At 32.4% G+C, this 26109-nt stretch overlaps 1 protein-coding gene across 1 annotated transcript; it reads right to left on the bottom strand.

Annotated features, from left to right (window-relative positions):
- Nucleotides 1-16457: 16457 nt before the first annotated feature.
- LOC110684255 (sesquiterpene synthase-like) lies at nt 16458-17776 on the bottom strand. Its single transcript, XM_021860683.1, has 3 exons — nt 17505-17776; nt 17118-17338; nt 16458-16965 (listed from the first exon to the last, which is right to left on the bottom strand). The coding sequence occupies exons 2-3, from the start codon at nt 17202-17204 to the stop codon at nt 16669-16671; spliced, it is 384 nt and encodes a 127-aa protein (XP_021716375.1). The 5' UTR covers nt 17205-17338; nt 17505-17776; the 3' UTR covers nt 16458-16668.
- Nucleotides 17777-26109: the final 8333 nt, after the last annotated feature.

The following is a 26109-nucleotide window of genomic DNA, read 5'->3' as shown; positions in this document are numbered from 1 at the left end:
ATTTTCATCTTATTTTTGTTGTATATTCAGAGTAAATCTATCTTTTGAGGTTGTATGACGATATAACATATGTTAATAATTCTTATATGATGAAATCCAAAACTCGTATAAGACATGGTTTATTAGCTAAGTCTACAAGACTAATAAAATACTAAGGGTTTGTTCACAATTACTAGAAGTAGGTTGAACTGAATTACACTGAATTGAATTGATTGGAGCTGAATTGGACTTAGTATTTTATGAGAGAAGGAAATTAGGAACTGAAATGAACTTATTGAATCTGAACTGAACTAAACTGAAATTAAACTGAAATGAACAGGCCCTAATATACTAATAAAGTTAGAACTTTGTGGAAATTTCTTGTCCCTTTGTTTACCAAAGCCATTGGCACATTGCTCGTCATAGTTCTCATAAACTTGTTTCAATGCATCCTCAATCTCTTGTTCAAAGTGATATGCTGATCCAAGACTACGCTCCATTATGTGTCTTGGATTAGCATATATATCACAAATTAATAAGTTAGTCTTATTAGATTTATCATGTTTTAAAAATTGACAAAAAAGTGTTAAATAAATTTTAATTTTTTTGGTGTGTTTTTCGTTTGAAAATGAAAGAACAAAAATAAATGGCTCCAAATTGATTGGACCTCTACACATCCACATTTAAAAAATAAATAGATAAATATATTATAACTAATGCTAAAGTAGCAACCGCTGATTTTATCTTTTTCAAAAGCTGTACATGTGACGCTACGTTTTGAAAAATTTACAGCTCAAATATTAAACTCATCTATCTAATATCTATATACCTAAACTACATAAAAAAAAATTTGGAGGGAATTTCCCCTCCTAAACTCTATTTTTTTTCGTTTAGATTTTTAGAATTATTAGTGTATCTAAAAACTTTACAATTTAATTATCTATTATGATGGATTTTTAGACCATATTTTTCATGAGACTTCTATATTTAATTTCAATTACCATTATTAAAAACCGAGCGTAGCTCGTGCATTATCTAGTAAACTAATAAAAAAATTAAATAAAAATTAATATATATATATATATATATATATATATATATATATATATATATATATATATATATATAGGGAGTGGATCATGTGAAAACAAGTCTAAGGCTGAAAACTAAAAACAAGTAATCTAGACCATTGAATTCTAATCTGACGGAGGAGATTATATCCGTGTGATAGTTATTCTTGACCGTGGGATTTGTTCCTTGATTTCTGAAAATCCATCCACTCCTCTACTTTTTACTCTATTTTTCTTTCTCCTCCATCTTACGTTCACCATCTTCTTCATTCTCTCTGCTTCCCAATTCAATATCAATGTTAAACATCATCAAATTATAGAGGAATTTGGTTCAATCTTCGTCAATAGCTTCAAAAAAGTGAGTTTTCGTTTATGATATTTGTTTAATTTGGTATTATATACGTGTTTTTGGAAATACCAAATTGATTTTTCGATTTGATTTTTTTGGGATTTAGTAATTCGTGTATTAGACATACACTCCCTCACTTCTTTCTCCTTCACGCAACTTCTCTCTCTAAAATTGTTCATCAATTTTGTGCGATTTCTTGTGCGATTTTGCGTGTTTTGTTCATCAATTTTGTTCGATTTCCAGTGCGATTTTGCGACTTTTGCTCATCAATTTTTTCGACTTTTTTTCATCAATTTTGTTCGATTTTGTTTGATTTTGCGATTTTCTGTTCCATTTTGTTCGATTTTGTTCAATTTTGTTCGATTTCCCGTTCAATTTAGGGTTTTTGCTTTTTTTTGTTTGATTAATTTGCGATTTTGCTATTTTTTTTATTTAGGATGGTGGGGGTTACAATCGGTGTTTGTGAGGGTGGGTTTATCACCGAAGTTTGGTTCGGGGGTAAGGGTGAACGAAGAAGATGAGATCGGTGAAGAGCTGTGATTGACTTCCGTAATTGGTCGTCGGAGAGTGGGATTGGGTTGAATCGCCTTCACTGATTGAGCGAGATTTCCAACACCAGGTTTGGTTGCACCCATTGGAGATACTGCCCCACCTCCAAAAACAAAGGTGTGGGATCAATGGAAGATCGTGGGTAGCCGCAAAGCCAGGAAAAATCTTCCATCTGAGCTCAAGATGTCACGGAATGGTTATGCTGGAAGCCAAAGCGATGAGGACAAGGGTACTGAGCAAGATAAGGAAACGCCAACTTCAGTTTAGGGGTCACAACCCATATTTGTCTAGTATTGGTGTACACTATATCCAAATTGTATTACAGTAGTACTGATTTGAGATATATGATGAAACTTTGCAATTTTGGAAGGAAATTGATCTTATTTTGTTGTAGTGTAGCTGTTCCATTGCTATAAGTCCACTGCTATTAGCAAAAATATGTTAGTGTAAGTTCTTTTTAGATTTTAATATGGAGGATTTGGCAAGATAGAAATGTGAAAATTTCTAGGAGAAAGAAACTCCAGTTGTTGTCTTAAAGGCTCGTGTGCTACGGTGGACAGAGGAGTGAGAAAAGCTGAAGAACCCTCCCCAACATATAGGTACTGCCCCCCGTACCAGGCCAAGGCGTTGGATTCCTCCTCCAAATGGGGTTATCAAAATTGATATAGTTACCTTATTTTTGTATATAGTAACATTTTTGTAAATGTGGTCGAAATTGATATAGTTACCTTATTTTGTATATAGTGACCTTTATGTAAATATGGTCAAAATTGATATAATTACCCTATTTTTGTATATAGTGACTTCTATGAATAGGATCAAAATTGGTATAGTTACCCTATTTTTGTATATAGTGACAAATGTTGTAAAAATTAATATAGTTACCCTATTTTTGTATACAGTTACGTTATTTTTATATATAGTGACTCTACATTATTTTATTTTTTTTTAAACCGTTAGATCTTGTTAGTAACAATGGATGGTTGAGATTTTCTGTTTTTAGTTTTCACCATAAGCCCTGTTTTTAGCGGAACCTCCCCGTGTATATATATATATATATATATTTTGTGGGCCTTGTGGCGATTTAAACGTGTTTTATATGAGTCCAATGACGTGACTACAAGTCTACAATTATCATCAACCACTGATTGGTTCAAGGACAAAGGCCCATTCCATATTTCCACCTTTGAGTCTGACATTGTCTATATCTCTTTCTACTTTGTACTTTGTACTTTGTACCTTGTAATAAAAGATCTGAAATGAAGGCCAAAAATTATTGAAGTAATTGCTATTGTTTTGCTAGTAAAAGTCCAATGTCTGGTTGGTGCATCCGAAAAGAATATTACTTGTAGGTACATACTACCTCCGTTTCATCTTAGTTGACACGTATTCCTTTTTAGGAAGTTTTTTTCAGTTGACACGTTTCCTTTTGGGGTAACTTTTTTACCTTGCATTTACAAATTATCCCACTTGCTTTTTCGTTCTCTCTCACTCTCTCTCCTCTCCTTAATATATGTGCCTAAATCAAACGCGTCAACTAAATAGAAACGGAGGAAGCAGTATATTTAAAAGAATATGGGCGAAAAAAAAACATTATAGACATTTATAAAGAATGAGAGCATAATATGTTATTTGAATTTGATTATTACTATGTTGTTTAATGTATGTACATAAAAAAATGTTAAATTTAACCACCTATGTAACCATGAAAAAAAAAACATGTTCTTTAATGTATTGTCATGTTCTTTTTGTAAATGCTTTATTTTCATCGCCTAGGGGTCATCAAAGTTAGCTCAGTTCGATTTTGGGTAGAATTTTTTAGCCCAAAACATTGTTTTTTTGGACGGGTTTGGGAATGAGTTTTTATGCGTTTTTTTTCCAGCTCGAAAAGCCCGCATGACCTGACCATTTTGAGCGCGTTTGGGAGTTTGGGCACCCGAATCTTGGCCTGACCTGGCCTAAGAAGTGGGCTGATTTTTTTGACCTTGGCCCGCCCCTCCCAATGATCACCTTTGTCTTTGTCAAATACAAACATATTCTTTTGTTAAACATAAGGTTATTTTTCAAAGACATCATTTGAGTAACCATGAAAAATAACATGTTCCTTTAATGTATTATTACGTTCTTTTTGAAAAGACTTTATATTTTTTTTGTAGTGTCATATTTTTTGTCAAACGCAAACATGTTCTTTTATTTGTCAAACACATGTATGTTCTTTTTTTATGTCTAATGTTATTTCCGGGTGCATCATGCGCATGATGCACCCGACTGCACTATACTATTTTTAGTAAAAGTCTACTCAATCTAGAGGAAGGTAATAATAATGGCATTTATTTTAGACATTTTTCATTATTATTTCATGGCCCGTTAATGAGTTTATATTAAAATCTAGCTAACAAGTGTCAAGAGACGTTAGATAACTAATTAATATACTAACCTTCCGACCCGTGCAATGCACGGAATGTTTATAGGTGTACAATACAATATTAATTTTATTTTATAAGATGTTTTAAATGAAAAATGAATAGTTTATAATGGGGAAGAAATGGTGGAAATTAAATATAATTGTAGAAGATATTAAGTTGGAGGAAAATGAATCAATTAACATTCATACATGTATTAAATAAAAGCTAGTGTTTTTTTTTAATATGAGAAATGGGATTTATTAATGAAAACTAGCATTCTAGCCTGTGGAATGCACAAATTATTCATAGAATATTGCATTCAAAGATGAATTAGGAAATATCAATAAGTCATTATGGTTATGATGTGTAATTGAAAACATGATTAAAAAAAATTAAATTTTTGAAATTTTAATTGAAAATGAGGATTAAATAAAGAAGGTGGAGGGGCTAAAATTAAAGAGAGAAAAACAAACGGTTGAATTGATGAGGGGAGATGAAGATGAAGTGGGCATAGAAGATGAAATACTCCCTCCGTTACATATTACTCGCAACAAAGAAATGTTTTATGTCTCACAAATAAAACCCCTTTGTTGCGAGTAATTCGTAACGGAGGAAGTATAAGTTTAATGAAAGAATTAAAGAAAAATAGTGTAATAAAAAATTAATAATGTAAGAAGACATGTGACACTTGAGTTAGAGAAGAAGATATTGAAATGTAATAGGATGGAGACATGTGTTTTTCTTGGTTAGAGTTTTTATATACTAAGTATATAAAATAGTATTAAGTTTGAAATGCATGACACAATTACGAGTCGATTGGTGTAGTTAATATTAATATTTCCAATTTTAATTCTCTTATCTATTGTCTCGGGACGCTCGTTAGTTTCTGTCATGATACTATCCTAGAAGTAAACTATGGGAGACCATACTATTTATAGCAGATTGACATTCTTTTAATCTACAAAAATAGTGGTCTAATGTTACAGTTTTAGTTGTTGACATCATTAATGAGGGGAAAAAACACATATATTTAGGGGTATAAATGTCTATACCTATTTTAAGGGAGTTTTTTTTTAATTTTTTTTTAAAGAAACGTTGGTGCTTTATAAATCAAGGTTTAAAGACAATCAGCAAGTCCATGAGTACATACGAGGAAACTGAAGGAATTGTGTCTTCAATAAGTGCAATTACTAGATATATCAAGGATCACTATTATGGAGATAATAAGTTCGTTCTTTTGGGTTGTCATTATCTGTTGCTAGACTATGATCAATGATCTTTGGGCTAGTCAAAAAGTCCAAAGCCTACTAGAATGGATCCTATGAGGTCACACAACAAGGGTATTGGGTTAAGCAAGTAAGAGGCCCATTAATGGGCCTCATGAGCATTTAACTAATCATGAAATGGATTGGGCTAGCATAGTTAGATTGGAATTAGGATTTGGGCTTTTGACATGGGATCTTATTTAAAGATGAGATCTATAAATAAGATCCATGCCTTGGGTTGCAAAATAACAGTCATAATTCACACACAGTGTATTTTGACATCAAGGAAGCCAATTCCAAAACCCTAATTCCTCTCTCTATCTCACAACTATCTCTCTCCTCCCCTCGTCCGTACGTCCGACCACTCTTGGTGGCGCGTGTGGTGGTTCGTGGTGGTTCATGGTGGTTCGTTGCTCGCTCTTCTCCGTAGAAGGTCAATTGAAGGGTTCAATTGCAACTAACTAGCATTAGTGGAGGTCTTAATATGTGCCCGTGGACCAAGTAGAGGAATCACGCTTGAGGTTCTTTATTTCCCATTGTTCTTGCTCGATCACACGTGGAATCACACTTCAAAGGTACGATTATATGTTATTTATGTGTTATGCATTAGATCTTGGGATTAGGTACTGTATGAATATGATTCATGTTTTTCCGCTGCGTAGTACCTATAAACTCCTACAGTGGTATCAGTTAGCCTATTGCATTTACGCATATTGACTATAATTCTTTGATAGTCCAAAATTTTAATTCAATTAGGAGGAAGATTAATTTAATTATGGGTCAATTATTATATTAAATGTGATTTAACTCTTGGAATTGATTAAATGTGATTTAATAATGCTCAAAATAGCCATGAAGAGATCCTAATTTTGCCCCTAATCACTCGAAAATTTCGAAACCCTAAACCCTAATTTGTAAAATTTTGTGTTTTGGTTTTGATTTAATTCATTTACTATGTAATTAAAGAATTTAATCTAATGGATTTCATGATAAATTATGAATTTTTCATGATCAATTATTTAATTTAAGTGTTAAATTTAATTGGGGATTAATTTCATGAAGAATCCTAATTTCAAGATTGAATGTGATTTAAATTTGAAATTAATTGGACCACATTAACATTAATTTAATTTTACAAAATATGTTTTGTTTTATTTAAATTAAATTAAAAAAAGGGTGTTTAGCAGCGGCAACCGCGGCTTGGTGGCGCAGCCACGGTGGCTGCCACTGCAAGTGGTCTAGAGGGAGGGGCGGGGTGGGGCAGGAGGACGGGTCAGCAAAGGCAAAAACAGCAGCACCGTGCAAGGGTTGCACGACACTGTTGCTGCTGTTGTGCACTGCTGCAGTGCAGCGTACACCTTACAGTGTACGGTCACCGTGGTTGGCTTCGGTTGGCCACACCAAGGTTGCTGGTGCATGATTTTCAAAAAAAAAATATTTTATTTTAAAAAATTTTCAAGATAAACATGATTAATTTTGGATGAGATAAAATATATTGAAAATATGATCTATTATTTTAAAAGATAAATTCGATTTTATTTGGATAAAATCTTTTATTTTAGGATAAAATCAAATCTTTCAAAAGTTGTTACATTTGATATTATCCATATTTAAAGTTGTTAAATTGGTTATTATCCATAATTAAAGTGGTTAATTTTGGATAAGATTGATTAGGATATTATGAGCATATTCCAAAAGGTTAATGATTGATTTAAATAATGTGATTATCCCATAATTAGTTTCTAGATATAATTGATTTAAAATTTTGTGATTGGCTAGTAATTAGGATAGAATTTCCTAACTTTGTTAGAATAATCTTTGAGGATAAATATGATTTATCTTTTAAGATTAAAATAAGATTTGATTCTATTTCATGACTAATTTAAAATATACGATATTTTATTGAAAATCGTGAATAATATATGATATTATCTAATTGCATTAATTAAAATATGAGATATTTAGATGTAATGTTTCCTTAATTATGATCATTCGATGTTGTAGTTTAGGAAAGCATGATTAGTGATTTATTATGTGACACTTTATAATATATGGTGTTGTTTTTGCTATATAATGACTAGTATGGCCCAGTAGATTGCTAAATACGATCTGCACATCGTGATGTATTTTTGTAATCTTTGTACGGTCTACGTACTAATAAAATATTTTTTTTAATTTTATTTCATTTTATTTAAGTAGTAGATAGAATAGAGTAAAATTACGTTGCAGTTAATCCAAGAAGCCCATGAAGTGAAGGCCCAAAGGAGCAAGGTGGATGAGATCCATGATGATTCAAGGGGAGCATTTACTTTATTATTTTTCTTAGGATTAGGGGCCATGCTATGTCTTGTTTATGCATTCAGTATTTTATGCATGTTAGATTTTATTGATGTTTTGTGATGATGCGCTAGAGTTCACTATTTAATCATAACATAATAAATCTAGGTCCCGGTAATATTGAGGTCGCTTTTCCAATTAAAAACCCGATGAAACCTTTGATATTTATGATGGGTCATGCCTCAGCTGGGTGTCATATTATATCTTTGGGGAGTGGGGGTAGATCACATTCTACGCTTTTGATTGGTTATACTCAACAAGGTTACCTAAAGGGTTTAGAACCTTGAAGCTAAGGGTAATAATTAAATGTGTGATGGTTAATTATTCAACCAAGAGTTACAAAGAGTTGTAATCAGTAAAGAGTTTACTCACCTTGAAAATGTAATGCTTGATGGTAGGGCCTCAGTCCGGTCAACTATTACATAAATAAAGGGTCTTGGAATCATTTAATTCAATAGGGATCAATTAATATTGAATAAATGCTTTAAAGTTGCTAATATAATTCGCTTATGGCACTTTAAATTTTTTATTAAACATAATTGAATTTTGCGTTTACTTATAAGTAAGATGTCGTTCTAATTTTATTATTATATATAATCTCCTCGATTGAAAATAAAGTTGAGAAACGCTCTCAAAATGTTAAAAGATAATATATAAACCTATTTCCAATTTTGCTAAAATGGTTCTAAAAGGCAAGTTTAGAAACCCATGTCACTTGTCTAAGGTTGGTTTTATTCAAAATGTTTGAGTAAAATGCCAACACATTTTCATTTTGAAAAGTGTTTCAAGGGATATAATGAGATGGGAGGTACAAACCCTCTAAAAGACAAGTATAAAAGTCCAATAAAATCTCTTATCTTCAATATGATTGAATATAAGAAAGTGATTGGAAATCTCTATGATCAAAAGTTGATCAAATGACATTATTCTTCATCCATTTCATATAGAGTTAAATGGTTGATTAAACTCTAATATGAATAATGATTGAATAAGACTTACAAAATCATAAAAAGTGCTTAAAGTAGTTAAACAAAGCATCATTTTGAACCTAAGAGAAGTGTTCTAAGTGGCTCAAACGGGAAAGGTTTAGGAATATATGAGGATTGTATTAAGAATTTTTAAGGCAAGAAATGCAAACAAGTTGCTACTTCTCAAACCTAGAACTGCTTACATGCTAAAAGTTGTTATGAACAACAATTGTTTCAAATTAAATGGACCAATTCCAATTGATTAGAAACTACCTCATATAGTTGGAAGGTAAAAGAATGGAAATGTTCTAATTTAAGAAGTATATTATAGAAATTAATTTAGCTTATTTCTACTTCTTGGACATACGATGTCTTGTTTAGCTCTCTCTCGTTGAGAATGAGGTTGAACTAAATGAAGAAGTATGGCTAAAGGATAAATAAATCTACAAGTTTAGAAGCAAGTGTTGCTACTTCACAAGTAGAATCTATAAGCCTGGAAGCAAAAGTTGCAACTTTACAAGTAGAACCTATATTTCACCTTACCTTGTTATTGACTAGAGTTAAGTAAATGTTATTCATTCTTGTCATTATCAAAACACCATTCAATGTTAGTAATGACTAAGCATCGAAGATTCAAAAACGTGGAATAAATGTTATTCTATGCTTCATTGAGTCATAATGTGTTTTGAATTGCTAAATAAGTTTAAAGTTCTATATGATAGAATTAATTAAACCATTTCTATATATAAATTGTCTCTAAAATGTCAAATAATTCGAATGAAAATGAACATTTCATGCGAAAGATCCAAAGGGATGGACTTTCAATATGATTAGATTATGAATCCATTGATTTATGTAATTGTCATTCTAATTTGAAATTTTGAAAAGTCACCATTTAGAGAAATGATGATGCGATCTCGAGGTTAAATACATATCGATGTACGAAAACCAAAGGTTCAAACGCTAGAGACGGACAATGAAACTTCATTTGTGATACGATCACTACTTGTGCTTAGTTGAAGCATAAGAATGAAAACTTTGAAAAGTTTAAAATGTTCAGTATGAAGTTTAATATCAACTTGACAAGATAATGATTACAGTACAATATGATTGTAATTGTGAAAATTTAAGTCAAGACATATACTTGGCAACACATTCAAAGTATTGCGATATGATCGTAGTAATGAGAATTTAAGTCAAGACCTTGATGAACATCCAAAGTTGCGAAATCGTTTTACGACAAACTCCGAAAGAAAACCTTGTGAAATGTTTATGAAGGGAGCTATCAATCTATATAAAATATATTTTAATAATGGGTGAAAATTACCTATCTTCCAACCATTGTTCAAGGGATATACTTTTAAGATAAGCTACAAAACTAAACAAAGAAACATAGGTCAAATCAAAATGTAGCAAAGGTTTCATATGTGATATGGATAAGAAAAGTTCTTATTAAGTCTTTCTACAAAGCAAGGAATAAATGTTGTATTAAATCGTTTAATGCACGATCAATTCCTATACAGAGCACGGGGTACTACTACACAAATCATACTTAGCACAAAATGTTTGTTGCTCAAGTAGGTGCCCTTATGGAAATTGTTCCAAAAGGTCAAGTAGGAGTAGTATAAATCTCGAAAGAGTTTGAGAAAAGCAACAAACAATCATGGCTCAAACCATGGTTGGTTCACCCTATGCTAAACATGCCTCCTCAAAAAGGCAAGTGGGAGTATAAGAATCTCAAAAAGTTCATGAGCCTTGAAAGATTTCAACACTATGAGAATGATTCACCTCATGTTACAAATTACAACGCGTGGTCTCATTAAGTGTAATGGGAATAATAACCATGTGTCGAAGGTAGTACATTCCAAGTGCACATCCTTTATTGTCGTTTCTCATTGAAAACTAAACAAAGTTGTTGTATGAGTTTCAATTGTTTCATAAAAACCCACAATGATGACTAGCATATGTAATAGCCAAAGAAATATGATTTCATATTGACTAAGAGTTCTAAAATATTCATTTTGGAACATGATGATTATGCAAGTAATAAAGATGATTTGACAAGTTATGACTCCAAGTGGTTTAAAAAACAGGAAATCTGAAATAGATTCTAAGTCTGTAAGCAAGTGTATGACACTTGAATAATTTGCCTAATTGGGTGAGACCCATTATAAGCAAAACAGACAAGAAAGAAAAATGTTTTCTAACTAAAGCAAAGACTTATTAAAGGATTCAACTAATTCATAGTATGGCTATGACTACGATGAAAACTTTATATTAGTCATGTTGCAAAGATCTATTAAAGATATTTTAGTTGATATTTTAGTGATTACTACCTTATGAGAATTGGTAGATGGATTTCAAAACACTTTCTTGAAATTGTTCATGAAAAAATATTTGTATGTGATACAATCAAAGAATCCAATAATCCTAAGGATGCATAAAAGATTCATTAATGGATGGAAGTAAGCATCATGGAGTTGTTGCTCTTAATTTTGTGAGTTTATCAAATCGTTTGATGTACTCATAAAATGAAGAAAAGGTCTTGTGTATACAAGATGTTTAGTGGGAGCTATAAAGTCTTCTTATCTAGTAAAAAGAGCAATTATTCATTGCTTGAACAGTCAAGTGATGGGTAATGCATTTTGTATGAAAACCTTGAAGAAGAAGATGAGTACATTTGGGATTCAAGATCTATAGAAATAATTTTTGAAGGATGTTTGAGTTTGATTAAGAAGCTTATATTGATAAGATTCTTATAAGGTTTAACATTATATTGAAAGGAGTTTCAATCCCATGTAACATGTCACGTTGCTTAATGATTCAATGCTTTGAGAAAGGTTGATGAAATTAAAGTTTTGAGTGATGATCCTCATGCAATATGCAAAGGATGCATCATGAATGTCATGGACTATACTCATCTATTTGATTCATGTGTTTTAAGAACAAGTGATGATAGATTTCAATCGAAATCCAATGTAACGTTGGAATACAAATTAGAAATTTCTAAATTCCTTGTGAAAGAACGAAGGAAAATTCTTAGTGTATGGAGATGAAAATGATTATAAGATTTAGAAATTGCAAAATTCATGTTTATGAGAATGTCTCATGAACTCTACTTAGTAAACCCCTTCCATTTCCAAAGCATGAGAAACATGCTAATGAAACTGGATTGAGGCAAATGATGTAATTAGAAGTTGTATTTGTTTTTGGAGAAAAACAAGTTACATATGTAATACATTCATTTGCAGAATTATGTTTATCAATTGAAACAAAGTTTCAATCTTATTTAATCAAGGTTTCAAGATTAAATAAAATGTCCAAAATAATTATGGATTGATGGGCTCATCAGATTAATTTATTTAAATAACCTGGTGAATGAAACCCCACAGGTGATTAAAATTCATATAATATTTAAGTTCCTAGTTCGGAATCATTAAAGTGGACATAAATGATTTCATAAATTGGACTAGCATGTAAGATTGATTGGATAGCACAGTTTCATGGGCTATAGGAGCGTATTGAAGCTCGGTCAATCACATGGGTATGCATGATCAAACTATAGACCTAATTTGAAGTTCAAGTATAGAACTTCTGGATATATTAGTGGATTCCTTTGACATGAGTGGAACATTGATTTCATTCAATGATTGATGTAACTGTGTACATTCAAACGTCTTCCCGTAACTGGAGATTATAAAGAGTGTTTCCTAATTACCTCATAATTTGAGTGAGAGCCTTGGATGCCACAAGATTGGATTGAGTCTACCTATTTAATTAGGAATGTGTCTTGGCCCCTTGAAGAGGGAGAATTCAGAAAATGCATGGTCGTGCTCAAATGAATTACATAGTAATAATTTGTTTTGTAATTCTAACTTAGTTTTCAAGAAAAGATTTGTATATTAATATGATCATGACATGAGATGCAATCATATTATCAAATCGACACACATTGACTTAAGGAATTTGAATATTGCGCACTTGTCTCAGACAAGTGGGAGATTGAAGGAATTGTGTCTTTGATAAGTGCAATTACTAGATATATCAAGGATCACTATTATGGAGATAATAAGTTCGTTCTTTTGGGTTGTCATTATCTGTTGCTAGACTATGATAAATGATCTTTGGGCTAGTAAAAAAGTCCAAAGCCTACTAGAATGGATCCTATGAGGTCACACAACAAGGATATTGGGTTAAGCAAGTAAGAGGCCCATTAATGGGCCTCATGAGCATTTAACTAATCATGAAATGGATTGGGCTAGCATAGTTAGATTGGAATTAGGTTTTGGGCTTTTGACATGGGCTCTTATTTAAAGATGAGATCTATAAATAAGATCCATGCCTAGGGTTGCAAGATAGCAGTCATAATTCACACACAATGTATTTTGACATCAAGGAAACCAATTCCAAAACCCTAATTCCTCTCTCTATCTCACGGCTATCTCTCTCCTCCCCTCGTTTGTACGTCTGGCCACTCTTGGTGGCGCGTGTGATGGTTCGTGGTGGTTCTTGGTGGTTCATGGTGGTTTGTTGCTCGCTCTTTTCCGTAGAAGGTCAATTGAAGGGTTCAATTGCAACTAACTAGCATTAGTGGAGGTCTTAATCTGTGCCCGTGGACCAAGTAGAGGAATCATGCTTGTGGTTCTTTATCTCCCATTGTTCTTGCTCGATCGAACGTGGAATCACGCTTCAAAGGTGGAGTTGGAAGCAGAAGGGGTGAAGTAAGTTCGCCAGCACGGGGAAGGGGTTTGGACGCTGGTAGTCTGTGCGTCGTTAATTGGGGAGCGAGAGTTTTTAAGGGAGGGAGGGGGTTTTTAGGTGGTGGGATACTGGTGGTGGCTAGCTGAAGGAATTCCGCGCTGGCTGATCGGATTCCACGTCGGCTGCGGTGTTATAACAGGGTGGTGCCTGGCTGGGTGGACGTGGGTGCACTGCGTGAAAAAAGGAGATTGGCACCGAGCTAAGGTCACTGGTTTTTAAAAACCGGTGGAGAAAATATGGGAAAAAACAGTTGGGATTTTGAGGGGAGGTTTTTGCGGTTCAAACCGAACCGGTGGGAAAAACCATTTTCCCCACCGATTTGAACTAAACCGGTGCTTTTTTTTTTTTTTTTTTTAAAAAAAACCTTCCTATTTATACCCTAACCCTACGTCCCTACCCTCATTTGCCTCCTTCTTCACTCGGTCTCTCTCCTCTCCCTCTCTCTCCACTCCCTCTCTCTCATGCTTATCTCCTGCTCTGCGTACTCTCTGGTCTCACCACCATCACCAACACGAAGACCACCAAAGCCACCACCGAAGACCACGAAGACCGACATCTTCGTTCTTCTCCGATTCTCGTCTCCTTCTTCTTCTCTTTCGTCTCATTCTCCAGTTCTTCTCTTTCGTTTCCATCAACATACAACACCGACTTTAATCGAGGTTAGGGTTTTAATTCGATTTTGATTTTTCTTATTTTGTTTATCTGGTTTTGATTTTTCTGATTTTTATTTTATATTTTCCGGGGATTTCTGGGTTTATTTTAATCGATTTTTCTTAATTTTAATTCGATTTTTTTGGGTTAATTTTGGGTTTAATTAATTGATTTTTTTGGTTACATGCATGCGTTTTTTGGGTTTGTTTGATTTATATTTTGAGTTTTCTGGTTTTTAGGGTTTACTTTTTGAGTTTTTTGTAATATTTTTTGGGTTTTTTTATTCGATTTTGATTTTTTTATTTTTTTTTTTCGGGGATTTCTGGATTTCGATTTTGAGTTTTTCTGAGTTTTTTTCTTCTTCTTCTTATCGACTCAATTTTCCGGGTTTTCTGAGTTTTAAAAACTCTTACTTTTTTTCGAAAGTTGATGGGTACATGCATGATTTCTGGGATTTTTTTTTTATTCGCAATTTTTTTTATGTTGTAATAATTTCTGAGTTATTATTATTATTATTATTTTATGCAGGTGTTAATTGATGAAACAAGAAGACTTTGATTTTGGTGGATTGTTTTGATGTTGTATTTTTTTTTTGTATTGTACAATAACAATTTAACGTTTGTATTGTAATTCATTGTATTTTTATTTTTTTTTGTATTTTACAATAACAATTTACTTGTTGAATATAATGTGAGAAATTGTGCTTCTATTATATTGATTGTGATGTTGTTTGGTTTGTATTTTACATGGTTTTTTAATATTATTTTTATTATAATTGCAGAAAAAAAAATTATATACATGTTATTGCCACCGGTTAACCGGTGGCATTTATGTTAAAAATTAAAAAAAAAAGCGGGTAGCATCATTGCCACCGATTAACCGGAACCGGTTGCAATACTTGTGGAGTATTGCCACCCCTCACATATTCAGTGGTCAAAACCGGTGGGTTATGGTGGGTTTGAACTGGTGCCTAATTGGTTTTTTCTACTAGTGGTGGCTATTTTTTTTTAAAAAATAAATTGTTAATTAAAGGTAAATATCACTTTACTACCACTCAAACACCCCTACTTCATTTTTGCTGCCCATCCAACGCTTTTTTTTCCCTACCACACAATCACATAATTTTAATTTTTCTACCACACAAAATCACATAATTTTAATTTTGCTACCACTGAAACACTTTTAGTTACAATTTCCGTTAGTGAGATCAACAACCCTCACTGCCAACCTCCTCCTCGCACACCCTCACTGCCTCCCTGTCAGCCACCTTCAACCCACCATGATTTTTTTTAAAAAAAACACCAAGCCACCATCGCTGCTCAGCTCCCCCTGCTGGCGCCAAATACAGCACAACCCCCCCTTATCCCCTTCTCGCTGCCCCAACCCCCAGCTCAAAATCGGAAAACAACCCCCTTCCCACTGGAATCGCCCCCTCCCCTTACCCTACCCTAAATCGACCCCCTCTCCTTCCCAACCCAAAACAGCCACCCCTAACCCTTAAACACCAGCCCGACACCACCATAAACGAAACCGTATATCCCAATTAGGGTGGTTTTGGGCTGGTGTTTAAAGGTTAAGGGTGGCAATTTTGGGAGGGGGACCGATTCAGGGTCGGGGAAGGGGAGAGGGGCCGATTCCGGTGGGGGGATGGGGTCCCATGGGGAGGGGGTTGTTTTTCGGTTTCGGGGTGGGGGTTGGGGCAGCGAAAAGGGATAGAGAAAATCATGCATCAAAGATATAGTTAAAGCCTCATGGGAAGCCTCATGCTGAGTCTTTATTTTAAGTTAAAGCTGAAAGATAAAGAAAATCATGCATCATAGATATAGTTAATATCATGTCAAATATACATTATTGTACATATGGATGATAACTTGTATATTTGATGATAGAAAGTTGTATGTAGATTCACTAATTTATTTCTACATTATTATTATTCCACAACGCAATAAAAAAAATTAAAGGCGAGTATAATGAATATATAAATTTGGTATGGGTAACTCTACCTATATTTACATATTATATATAAGTGCATTAACTGAATTAAGCACAATAAACATTTGTAAAAAAGGAACCAAAAAAGCAAATTAAAAGGGCAATTGAAAAATCTATAAAGAAAACAAGGTTTATTTTTATATACAATGAGGAAACAAACAAACTTGGGCTCATACATTGTCACATAGTCACATTATATAACATTATTCATGAGGCATTTTTCCCATGCCTCAAGACACCAACTCAAACGTAAAAACAAAGGACACAGTCACAAACCACATACTTAGCTTGCTTACAAGAGAAAATAATTTAAGGAAACTTTGTCCTCAAATAGAAATAATATTACAAGGGAATTGGATGAGCAAGAACAGATGCAACTTTGTCCTTAAGAGTTTGGTTAACATGTGTGTAACCATCAGCATCGTCCTTGTATATAACATTAGCCGAACGAGCGAAGTTGAGAATCCGCATAAGTAAAGGTTTTGGAATCACATGAAGTTGGAGCATTGCTTGATTTATATCTTTCCAAGCATCCTCGACTTGTTCTTTTAGCTTCTCATTTGCTTCCTCCTCAGACAATGCATGTTTCTCCATCAAGCATTGCACAGCTGATGCGACATGCTTCCTCTTTTGCTCAAACTGCTCCGAAACCCCAATTCAATAAACGAACACACAATTACTATATTGTTACGGTTGCAAATCACTGTGGTGTAGTAACGAATTAATTTTTACGTGATTAAGGCATAATTATTATGTGAAAGCATCATCAAGGCACCTAGTAAAATGCTTACCACAAGGCACAAAGAAACCATGTTGCCTGAGGATACGAAATCGAGTCGAAACATGGTAGAGATCATCTTTGGCACATTGCTCTTCATAGCTCTCGTAAACTTGCTTTAAAGCATCCTCAATCTCATGTTCAAAGTGATATGCCAATCCAAGACGTTCGATTACGTCGATGAAATTCAGCAGCTCAAGAGGGTTATTCTTGCTCCTTTTCAACTTGGACTGCCTAAATCATCCGTTTTATGAAAGGAGCCAAAAAAAAAAAAAAATAAATAAATTGGTACGTAACAATTAAGAATACAAAATTCGTAGCGGATATGAAATTTCTTGAATTTGTTTATTTAATTTATAAATAACAATTAAGAATACAAAATACACAAAATTAATATTACCTCGTCATGATGAGGGTTTGTGATATTAAGAAAGTGATCACCCCAATGACATGGATGAAAGTTAGCAACAGGACGAGGTGTTTGAGTTGACATTTTTAATTTTACGAAAGTTGAGTTTTCATAAACAACTTTCAAATAATGTATGTAATGCAATGTTATCTCTTGGATAATAATGCTTGGATAATAGCCTCATTTATATAGCAAGAGCCATTTGCATCAATAATTAAAATAATTCAAATTTCATATGACCCACAAAGATATACTCCCTCCGTTTTCAATTACTTGTGTCATTTTTCCATGCGCGGAGTTACAGGAGAAATTCGAGAAAGTATTAAAATATATAGGTAGTGACGTAGGTGGAAGAATAAAAAAATTGCAAAAAGCAAAAGTAGTTGAGAGAATTGGAGGAGAGAAAATATAAAATTAATAAAATATATATGATTTATATTGAGTCCGTTAGTTGAGAGAAATAAATTAAATGTTATAAAAGCTTTCCAAATACGGAAATGGAGCAAGTATTAAAAAAATGGTCAGAAATAAAAGGTTGAGCAAATTTAAAAAAAAATGGAGGGAGTATAATCTACTACATATATACGAGTACCTAATACCCTTTCCTCTTATGAGCTATCTATCGCTATTTAAATTTTTTTTGATAAATTGATTCAATGGTTACTTCATTAATCACTTAGCTTTTTTAAAGTGCACGTCATGAGACTATAGATGTTATAATGAAAAGAAAACAGAGGAAGTGAATGATGGTCGATAAAGTATTTTTACTTCAGTAAGAATAATTGTTAGTACGTTATTTCAAAGAACAAGTATAATAGAGTATCAAAAAAAAAAACTAAAGTAAACCCTATTCATCAAAATCAAAGTAATTTCATTTCAGTAAAAATCTATACTTACTATATACTAAAGCAAACATCGGATATGATACTTGGCACAATTTTATGAAAAATTTTCCCTCCAAAATGCTATTTATTTTTTAAAAATCGTTATGTATATATAATTTAAAGGATCATTAAATAAGAAAATTCAAATTAAAAAAAAAATTACATGTGTCATTTAGTTTTAATTAACTCCATTTCAATTGACAATCTTATTAATAAATCTTATTATGAATTTTTGCATTGCATAGGGCGGCTAAAACGAACTAGTAAGGTGGATTAAACAAATAAAAGCCAGACCTAACTATAAAGTACGGATCCAGGGGTGGATCCAAAAACCGTATAAGAAGTTTAAGCTGCAGTGTAATAAAAGCAAGGTTACTTGGCTGATTTGGTTTTAGCTCACATCTCATAACATGTAGGTTAAGAGATTGAAACCCAATGAGCCCATTTATTACTCTTTTTTTTTTTTTTTTTTAACCATTCTTTTAATCTTTCTTATTTTTTCTTTTATATATATATATATATATATATATATATATATATATAATAATAATAATAATAATAATAATAATAATAATAATTTTTGATATTACGTTAGCATATGTACCGATGTACCTAGATAATCTGAGACTTTTTTTTGAAGAAATAGAGAGAATATCATTAGATTATTAAGTTATTGTCGTAATAGCCAACATGACAATAAAATTGAGATAAACATAAATAAAAGATGTGAGTGTGTGACAATAAAATTTGTATGAAGAGAGAACTAAAAATCCTAAAAACAACCAATCATAGAATAAAGGGAAACTGAAACTATCTAGAACCTTCTTTTGACCAAAACAAATCAAATATTCTCAATTTAAAAGTAGCAATTGACGACAACAAGATAACAAAAAAAAAAACATGTAACAAACTCGTGATTCATGTTATTACACATTTTTTAATTTAATTAAGTATAAATAGACAAAGTAAATATTGACTTAGTACCACGACATAAAGATATTTTCGAGATGGATATTGATATCATGTGAATCATGTGATTACATAATTTACATTACATTAATACAAATTCACATGCAACTAATTAAGTCGTGAATCATGCAATTACATTACATTACGAATTCGATGTATAATTGTCACAATTTCAAATAATTTTCAATTATTACTTACAATTAAATATAAGTACTCCTATTTTAGAATTTCACAAATACTACCTTTAAATTTTATTAGAATGCATGTAACCAATATTAATAAATTACAAATTCGATGTGTCAATTTTTTTTCTCACTGTCTATTCTTTTTTTAACACTACACTCATCACTTGCTTTAATATTCTATCTCTATCCTCGTTGAATTAGCAATTAAGTATTTGCTCATTTGATAAATGAGCAACTAAGTTTTTACACGTTTGTTAAATTAGAAGTGAAGAAGAGGGGAGAGAAATCGTCAATTTTCAATTTTTAGTCTCCATTGTGATGCCACCTTCAAGTTTTGATGAGAGAGAAAGAGGAGTATAAAAATTGTACCTAATTTGGATTTGGAGGGCTAATGTGTTTGTTTTAAGAATTATATTATTTCCATTACTAGTTGAACAATCTGTTGAAAGTTAGTTTAGAGTTCTATTTTCGATAAAAGTTTGGTTAAAAATTTTATTTTCGATAAAATTCCTATATTTCATATGTATAAATTAAATAATAAATTTTAATAAATATCTTATAAATTCTTTAACCTTTTTTTAAAAAAAAATATAAATTCTTTAACTTCTCACCATGTCGCACACAATAAATAAGCATTAATGTGACATATTGATATGTATAATAGTCAATGCAATATAATTTTAGATAAAATAAAATCAAAATAAGAAAAAAGGTTGGTTACTAAGCTAAAGATGACTAATAATTGACAATATGGTGAAGAATATTGGAATACTTGGCTGCGAAAGATTTTAGGCAAAAAGAAGGTTTCATACTAAGGGTATGTATACTAAGGGTATGTTCACGTTTACTAAACTGAGCTGAACTGAACTGAATTGGACTGTACTGAGCTGAAATGAATATTTTATAAGAGAGGAAAATTGGGAGCGGAGCTGAACTGAACTGATTGGAGCTGAAGTGAACTAAACTGATTAGAGCTGAACTGAACTGAAATTAAGTAAATGTGAACATGCCCTAAGAGGGTTTATACTTTAAATGTTAAGTTTTTTTTAAGCAAAGGTACAGTGGATATAATTTGTGAGTTGGGAGAATCTACAAACGTTGCAATGATACTAATAGTATAAAGTTCACAACAGATTGTTATATTGTACTTCATCATTTTTTTAAAGAAGTTACGGTTATTATAAAAATAAAATAAATATCATCCAATAACATTAAAATAGGTGCAACTCCAAATTGATTTCTTTTAGTTGCTCTGGTCATGCTACTTGCGTTATTTTCAAGAGCCACTAGATAACTCAAACTCTTTATCAAAACCACTCCCAACTTTACGATGAGCGGTAGTACATACTACGGAGTATTATTTATTTTACAAGTATGATTGTCAAGTAATTATTATTTAATTAGTAAAAATTTGAATAACATTGTACGTCAATATTAAATATCCTAAATCTAATACATAACACTGTTTGTATTAATGGTATGTTTTAAAATTTTGCATATAGATTTGTTTTTTTTTAATAATAATAAGTTATCCTAAAATTCAATAATAGTACTCGGGCAATGTTCGGGACACAAAACTAGTATATATACTACCTCCGTTAATTGTTATCTGTAACTTTGGAATATTTTATATCTCTCAAATACTCCAAAGTTGCAAATAACAATTAACGGAGGTAGTATATACTACAAAAATAATTTGAACTATCACAAAGTTAATTAATTTGTACATATAGTACTCAATGAGAGAGTAATTCTTTTAATTTTCTTATTTAAAATATCGAAAGTAAATAAATTAGAGTAAGTTATTAAAAATAAACTATACATCTAGATAAATTATCAAGATCTAATATACATATATGTCTAGATACGTGGATACCCTTTAAGTGAGTAAGTGAGAGTTATTAGCAAAACAATACATCGATACCCTTTAATTACTCCCAAATTAGTATGCTAATAGTAGTCATGACCAAGTCATATCTTATAAAAGCATCAAACAACAGAATTTTAAACACGAGGTGGCTAAGCTAACATTATTGGGAAGAAAGGCCACCATTGTATGGACAAAAAACCTTATGTTACTCAAATTCGTAATCTTCTTAGTGACACCGTCTCATGCACTTTAAGAGGCAAGCCCGAACATGCACGCTATTCTTCAAGCAAATATAAGTGACTTGTAGATAACACCACTAACATCATACTTCCTCCGTTTTTTTATTATTGCACCACTTGCCATTTTAGGAAGTTTCACAAATATTGCACTATTTTCTCTTGAGGAAAAAAATTATTTGTGTTCACACTACAAATACCCAACATACCGTTGTCTTTTCACATTTACTTTTTAGTTTATTAATATGTCACATGAGCAATTTTGTATTTTTACCTTTCTCTCTCTCTTACTTTTTTCCACTACCAAACTATTTGTACCCAACCCCTATGGTGCAATAATAAAAAAACGGAGGAAGTATATATATATATATATATCCCTAATAACTATACTTTATACGAAATATTATCAATCCTTACTCTATATATTTTCTTAAATTATGTGTCAAGCCAACCCAATTTAAGTGTTGTAATTTATTCAAAAGGGAGGCAATATGTTGTTTTGGCTCAAAATTGAGTTGATTGAATTTATTTGAAAATCAAATAATTAATAATCACACAGTTTTATATTGTCGTACACATACATACAAGCATAGTAAATAAGGTGTCGTTTGGTTGCTATGGGAATTTACTTCCTATAGGAATTTGTATTTCATGGGAATTAAATTCCTACATCAAATTTATGGGAATTGCTTAAAATTGTTTGGTTGACATGAAGGAAGTTGCAAATCATGGGAATTTTAACTTACCTAGGGGGGTTGGGTAATCAACTTCCCATGTTTTGTGGGAAGTCACAATTCCCATGAATTTGCAATTTCCTCATTTTCACTTTTTAGTGTCAACCAAATAACTCACCCATTTTCAAATTCCCATAATTTTTTACTTCCTCCATTTTCTTTGTGTAACCAAACAACCCCTAAATATTAGATTCGTTGAGACATTATAATAAGTATATATATGAATGAATAAAGGTGTAGGGATGGAAGGATGGATTATGGTGTGAATCGAGATCGAGTATCATTAAGGGTCTGTTCAGATTTACTGAATTGAACTGAATTGAAATGAATATATTTTATAAGAGAAGGAAATTAAAAGCTGAACTTAACTGAACTGATTGGTGCTGGACTGAATTGAACTGAACTGATTGGAGCTGAACTGAACTGAACTAAAATTAAGTAAATGTGAACAGACTCTAAACTCGACTTGAACTCATTAGGCTCAGCTCGAGCTCGAAAACTCGCAAGCTTACATTTGATGAATAATAATCAAGCCATTCTATTCACTATTTTCTCTAATTTGTCAGTTTTATTACCTTGTGCAGTCTAAATTTGCTTTATTTTCTTAAAGAATTGTAAAATTTGATTTATGTTAAGTAGAAGTGTGTTTTTAGTTTAATTTTTTGTATATTACATTAATGGTGATTAAAAAAAATTATATTGTTATTATTATTTTCTTAATACACTATCCTTTGAAGCTAATTATAAGACTTGAGAAATTAATAAGAGAATAATTTTACAAAAATGTTTGAAGTACATAAAAAGTTTTTTTAAAAATTGTTAATCATATTAAGCTTCTCACGAGCTTTTCGAGTCGATTAGTGGCACTACCTTGATTCGAATCGTTAGAGCCCTGAGTCGAGCTCGAGCTTTGACCAAGTAGCTCTCGAGCTATCTTATCTCATAAGCAAGCCTAATGTTTAAAATTGCCACAACTAATCTTCAATTCTTCTCATTTAAATATAGCATATTGACCGGCATAAAGTTTTAAGTAATTGTGTTAGAATATATGATATAATTATCATATATTCGGTTTTATGTACATACACCATGCTTTATAAATGGCTACTTATCTCTTAAACGTCTTACCAACCAAAGTTCTAGGATTTCAGTCACCCGCTCAAATTCTATATCAATGCGATCCTATTTATACGGAATTACCTGTTTTTGGTTGTCTTTGTTTTCCCTTCTTCCTTACCAATTTATTCATAAGTTGCAAGAAAGGTTCACTCCTTCCGTTTATATAGGTCCGGTTTCCAATCATTGTGGTTAACAGTGCTACAATATGTCAAATGGAATTTCTTATTTGTCGTCATGTGAAATTTGTCGAAACCGAGCTCCCCTTCTGACAGGCTCAAGTCGTATCACCTAATCAAAATTATTACCTAAGTCTTCTAACTAAAGTAGATAGGGAAGTAGGGTCGAATCCACAGGGGAACAAGTCTTTCTATTCCTAATTAATTAATATAATCTAAATTATCAAGTAGCAAATTGTTGTGATTAAAAGACTATACTACGAAGAATATGAGTAGGGAGAATAAAATAGGAGAAATCAAATATTAAAAGGCCTAGGGCATAGGTTCACCAATAAACAGTATTTCAGGATAAAACATAACAATCAATCATCAATGCATTAATTAATTAGATTATAAAGGGCTTTCGCTACGTATTACAATCACAGAATTAATTTACCGGTATTAAATCTCATCTCTCGAATCTCCACTTAACCATTTATAAATTAGTCCGCCTATTGAAACTAAGCCTAAACATCAATTCTCATCTCTCGAATCTTGAATTAATATTGCTAAACTCATACAATTAAATCTGGCCAAACCCAATTGCATAGCATTAAATCAATCAATAGGAAAATAATTAAGCATTGACAATCAACAATCATAAAATACCCCTTCATATTATTTATTGGATCCCCACAAACCCTAGAAATAAAACTACTCACGCATAATTAAATCTAAACTAATCAAAGCAATAAAATAAGACATGATGAAAGAATTAAAGAAAATAACTTAAATTAATAGAGAAGAAAACCGTTACCAAAAGTAATCTGAATTAAGGAGTTGAGTTAAGAACAAAGTTGAGAGAATTTTAGAGAGAGAAAATATTCTAAGCAGAGAGAGAAAGACTAAAAGAGAAGGTAAATAAACAACAATTCCGTACTAAAATCAAACTTAAACATCTCTAAAAAACAATCCTAATTAGAACTAAGAACTCGGCAATCAGATGCCTCAAAAACACGCGCCCGATCGGGCGAAGGGCCGCCCAATCAGGCCCGCCTTTTTCATCGTATTCCTCCTGGGAAACTGCGCCCGATCGAGCTAACGCTTACCCGATCGGGCGCGCCTTTCCTGATGTCTTTGACTTCGCGCCCGCCCGATCGGGCGTAAGCTTGCCCGATCGGGCCCAGTTTCTTCCTCGAGGCTTGGATTTCGATTGGGCTTGATTCTTCGGCCCAATTTGGATTTCCTCTTCGGGTCTTGAATACTCGGTCCAAATGCCCCGGTATCACACATCGAGCCCTTAATCACCGGCTCTAACCGGTCCTAGGATTCAAAGATGGTCGTGTCCTCCTAATGTCCGTAATTGCTCCATGAAAAACCCGGAAAACGCTCCAAATGTGCAATTTATTACAAAACTCAAGCAAAACTACAAAAACACTACAATTAGTAATTAAAGTGGCTCTAAAGAGCCAAAAACACTAATAATTATGACCAAGGGACGGGGGTAAAACACTATATAAATTGGACACATCAAACTCCCCCAAGCCAAACCTTTGCTTGTCCCTAAGCAAAGAGCTCATCAATGAACATATAAAACACACTTCATCCCAAGTAAACAAAATCAAGCACAAACGATTCAAGGAAAATCTAATGAACATGCTTCAATGTTAGTCAATTTCATTCATCTAATCATTCTTGCTCCCCAACAATTGTCAAGTAGAGCAAACCACATGAGCATATAGAATTCAAGACTATTGCTCACACACTCAATTCTCATTTATGTGGCGAGTAAAAGATGTACTCGATTGATCTCCAACCAACCCCTTTATATGTGAATAGTGCCCTCCCAACTCACACTCTCGTGTGTTTAAAAAGATGTACACTCAACCTACTAGTCGACTCGAAATATGTCAAATCATAACTTGCATTGATAAACAACACTTTCACATTCGTTCATACAATTCTATGCACAAAGGTCGGAAGGCCTTTAAAGCTTGTAATGTAAGGCTAGGGTAAAGGGTAGGATAAATTTAGGAAAATGTGAGAGAAAAGTCATACTTAAAGGAGCCATATCCTAACAAAACCCAAGGTCAAAAAACAATTAATGACCAAAACATCTCCAATCACAACTTAACTCCTCAAAAGTTCACCAAACAATCCTATACATAACAACAATCCCAACACTTACACATTCACTCACAAAATATGATAATAAGAAATAGAGTGAATTAAAACAAACTTTAAACTCATTCCTTTTTTTTCAAACTTGAACTTTTTTTTTTTATTTCTTTTGAGCAACCTTCACATAGAACATTCGAAAATTTGAAACAAATTTTTTTTCTTTGCTTTTTTTTTTCTTTTTATCTCACATTGGAAATTTTCAACTTTGAAACATAAACTATCAACATTTTTCCAATCACAAAATCAAAAGAACAATCACTCTT

This window comes from Chenopodium quinoa, unplaced genomic scaffold (assembly GCF_001683475.1).
Source record: "Chenopodium quinoa cultivar QQ74 unplaced genomic scaffold, ASM168347v1, whole genome shotgun sequence".
Classification (NCBI taxonomy): domain Eukaryota; kingdom Viridiplantae; phylum Streptophyta; class Magnoliopsida; order Caryophyllales; family Amaranthaceae; genus Chenopodium; species Chenopodium quinoa.
This window is presented reverse-complemented; position numbering and strand designations above follow the sequence as displayed.

Coding starts and splice junctions, on each gene's coding strand:
- LOC110684255 (XM_021860683.1), bottom strand. CDS start 17,204: ATGAAGAGCAATGTGCCAAAGATGATCTCTACCATGTTTCGACTCGAT. Junction 16,966..17,117: donor TGGTTTCTTTGTGCCTTGTG/GTAAGCATTTTA, acceptor GTTTCGGAGCAG/TTTGAGCAAAAGAGGAAGCA.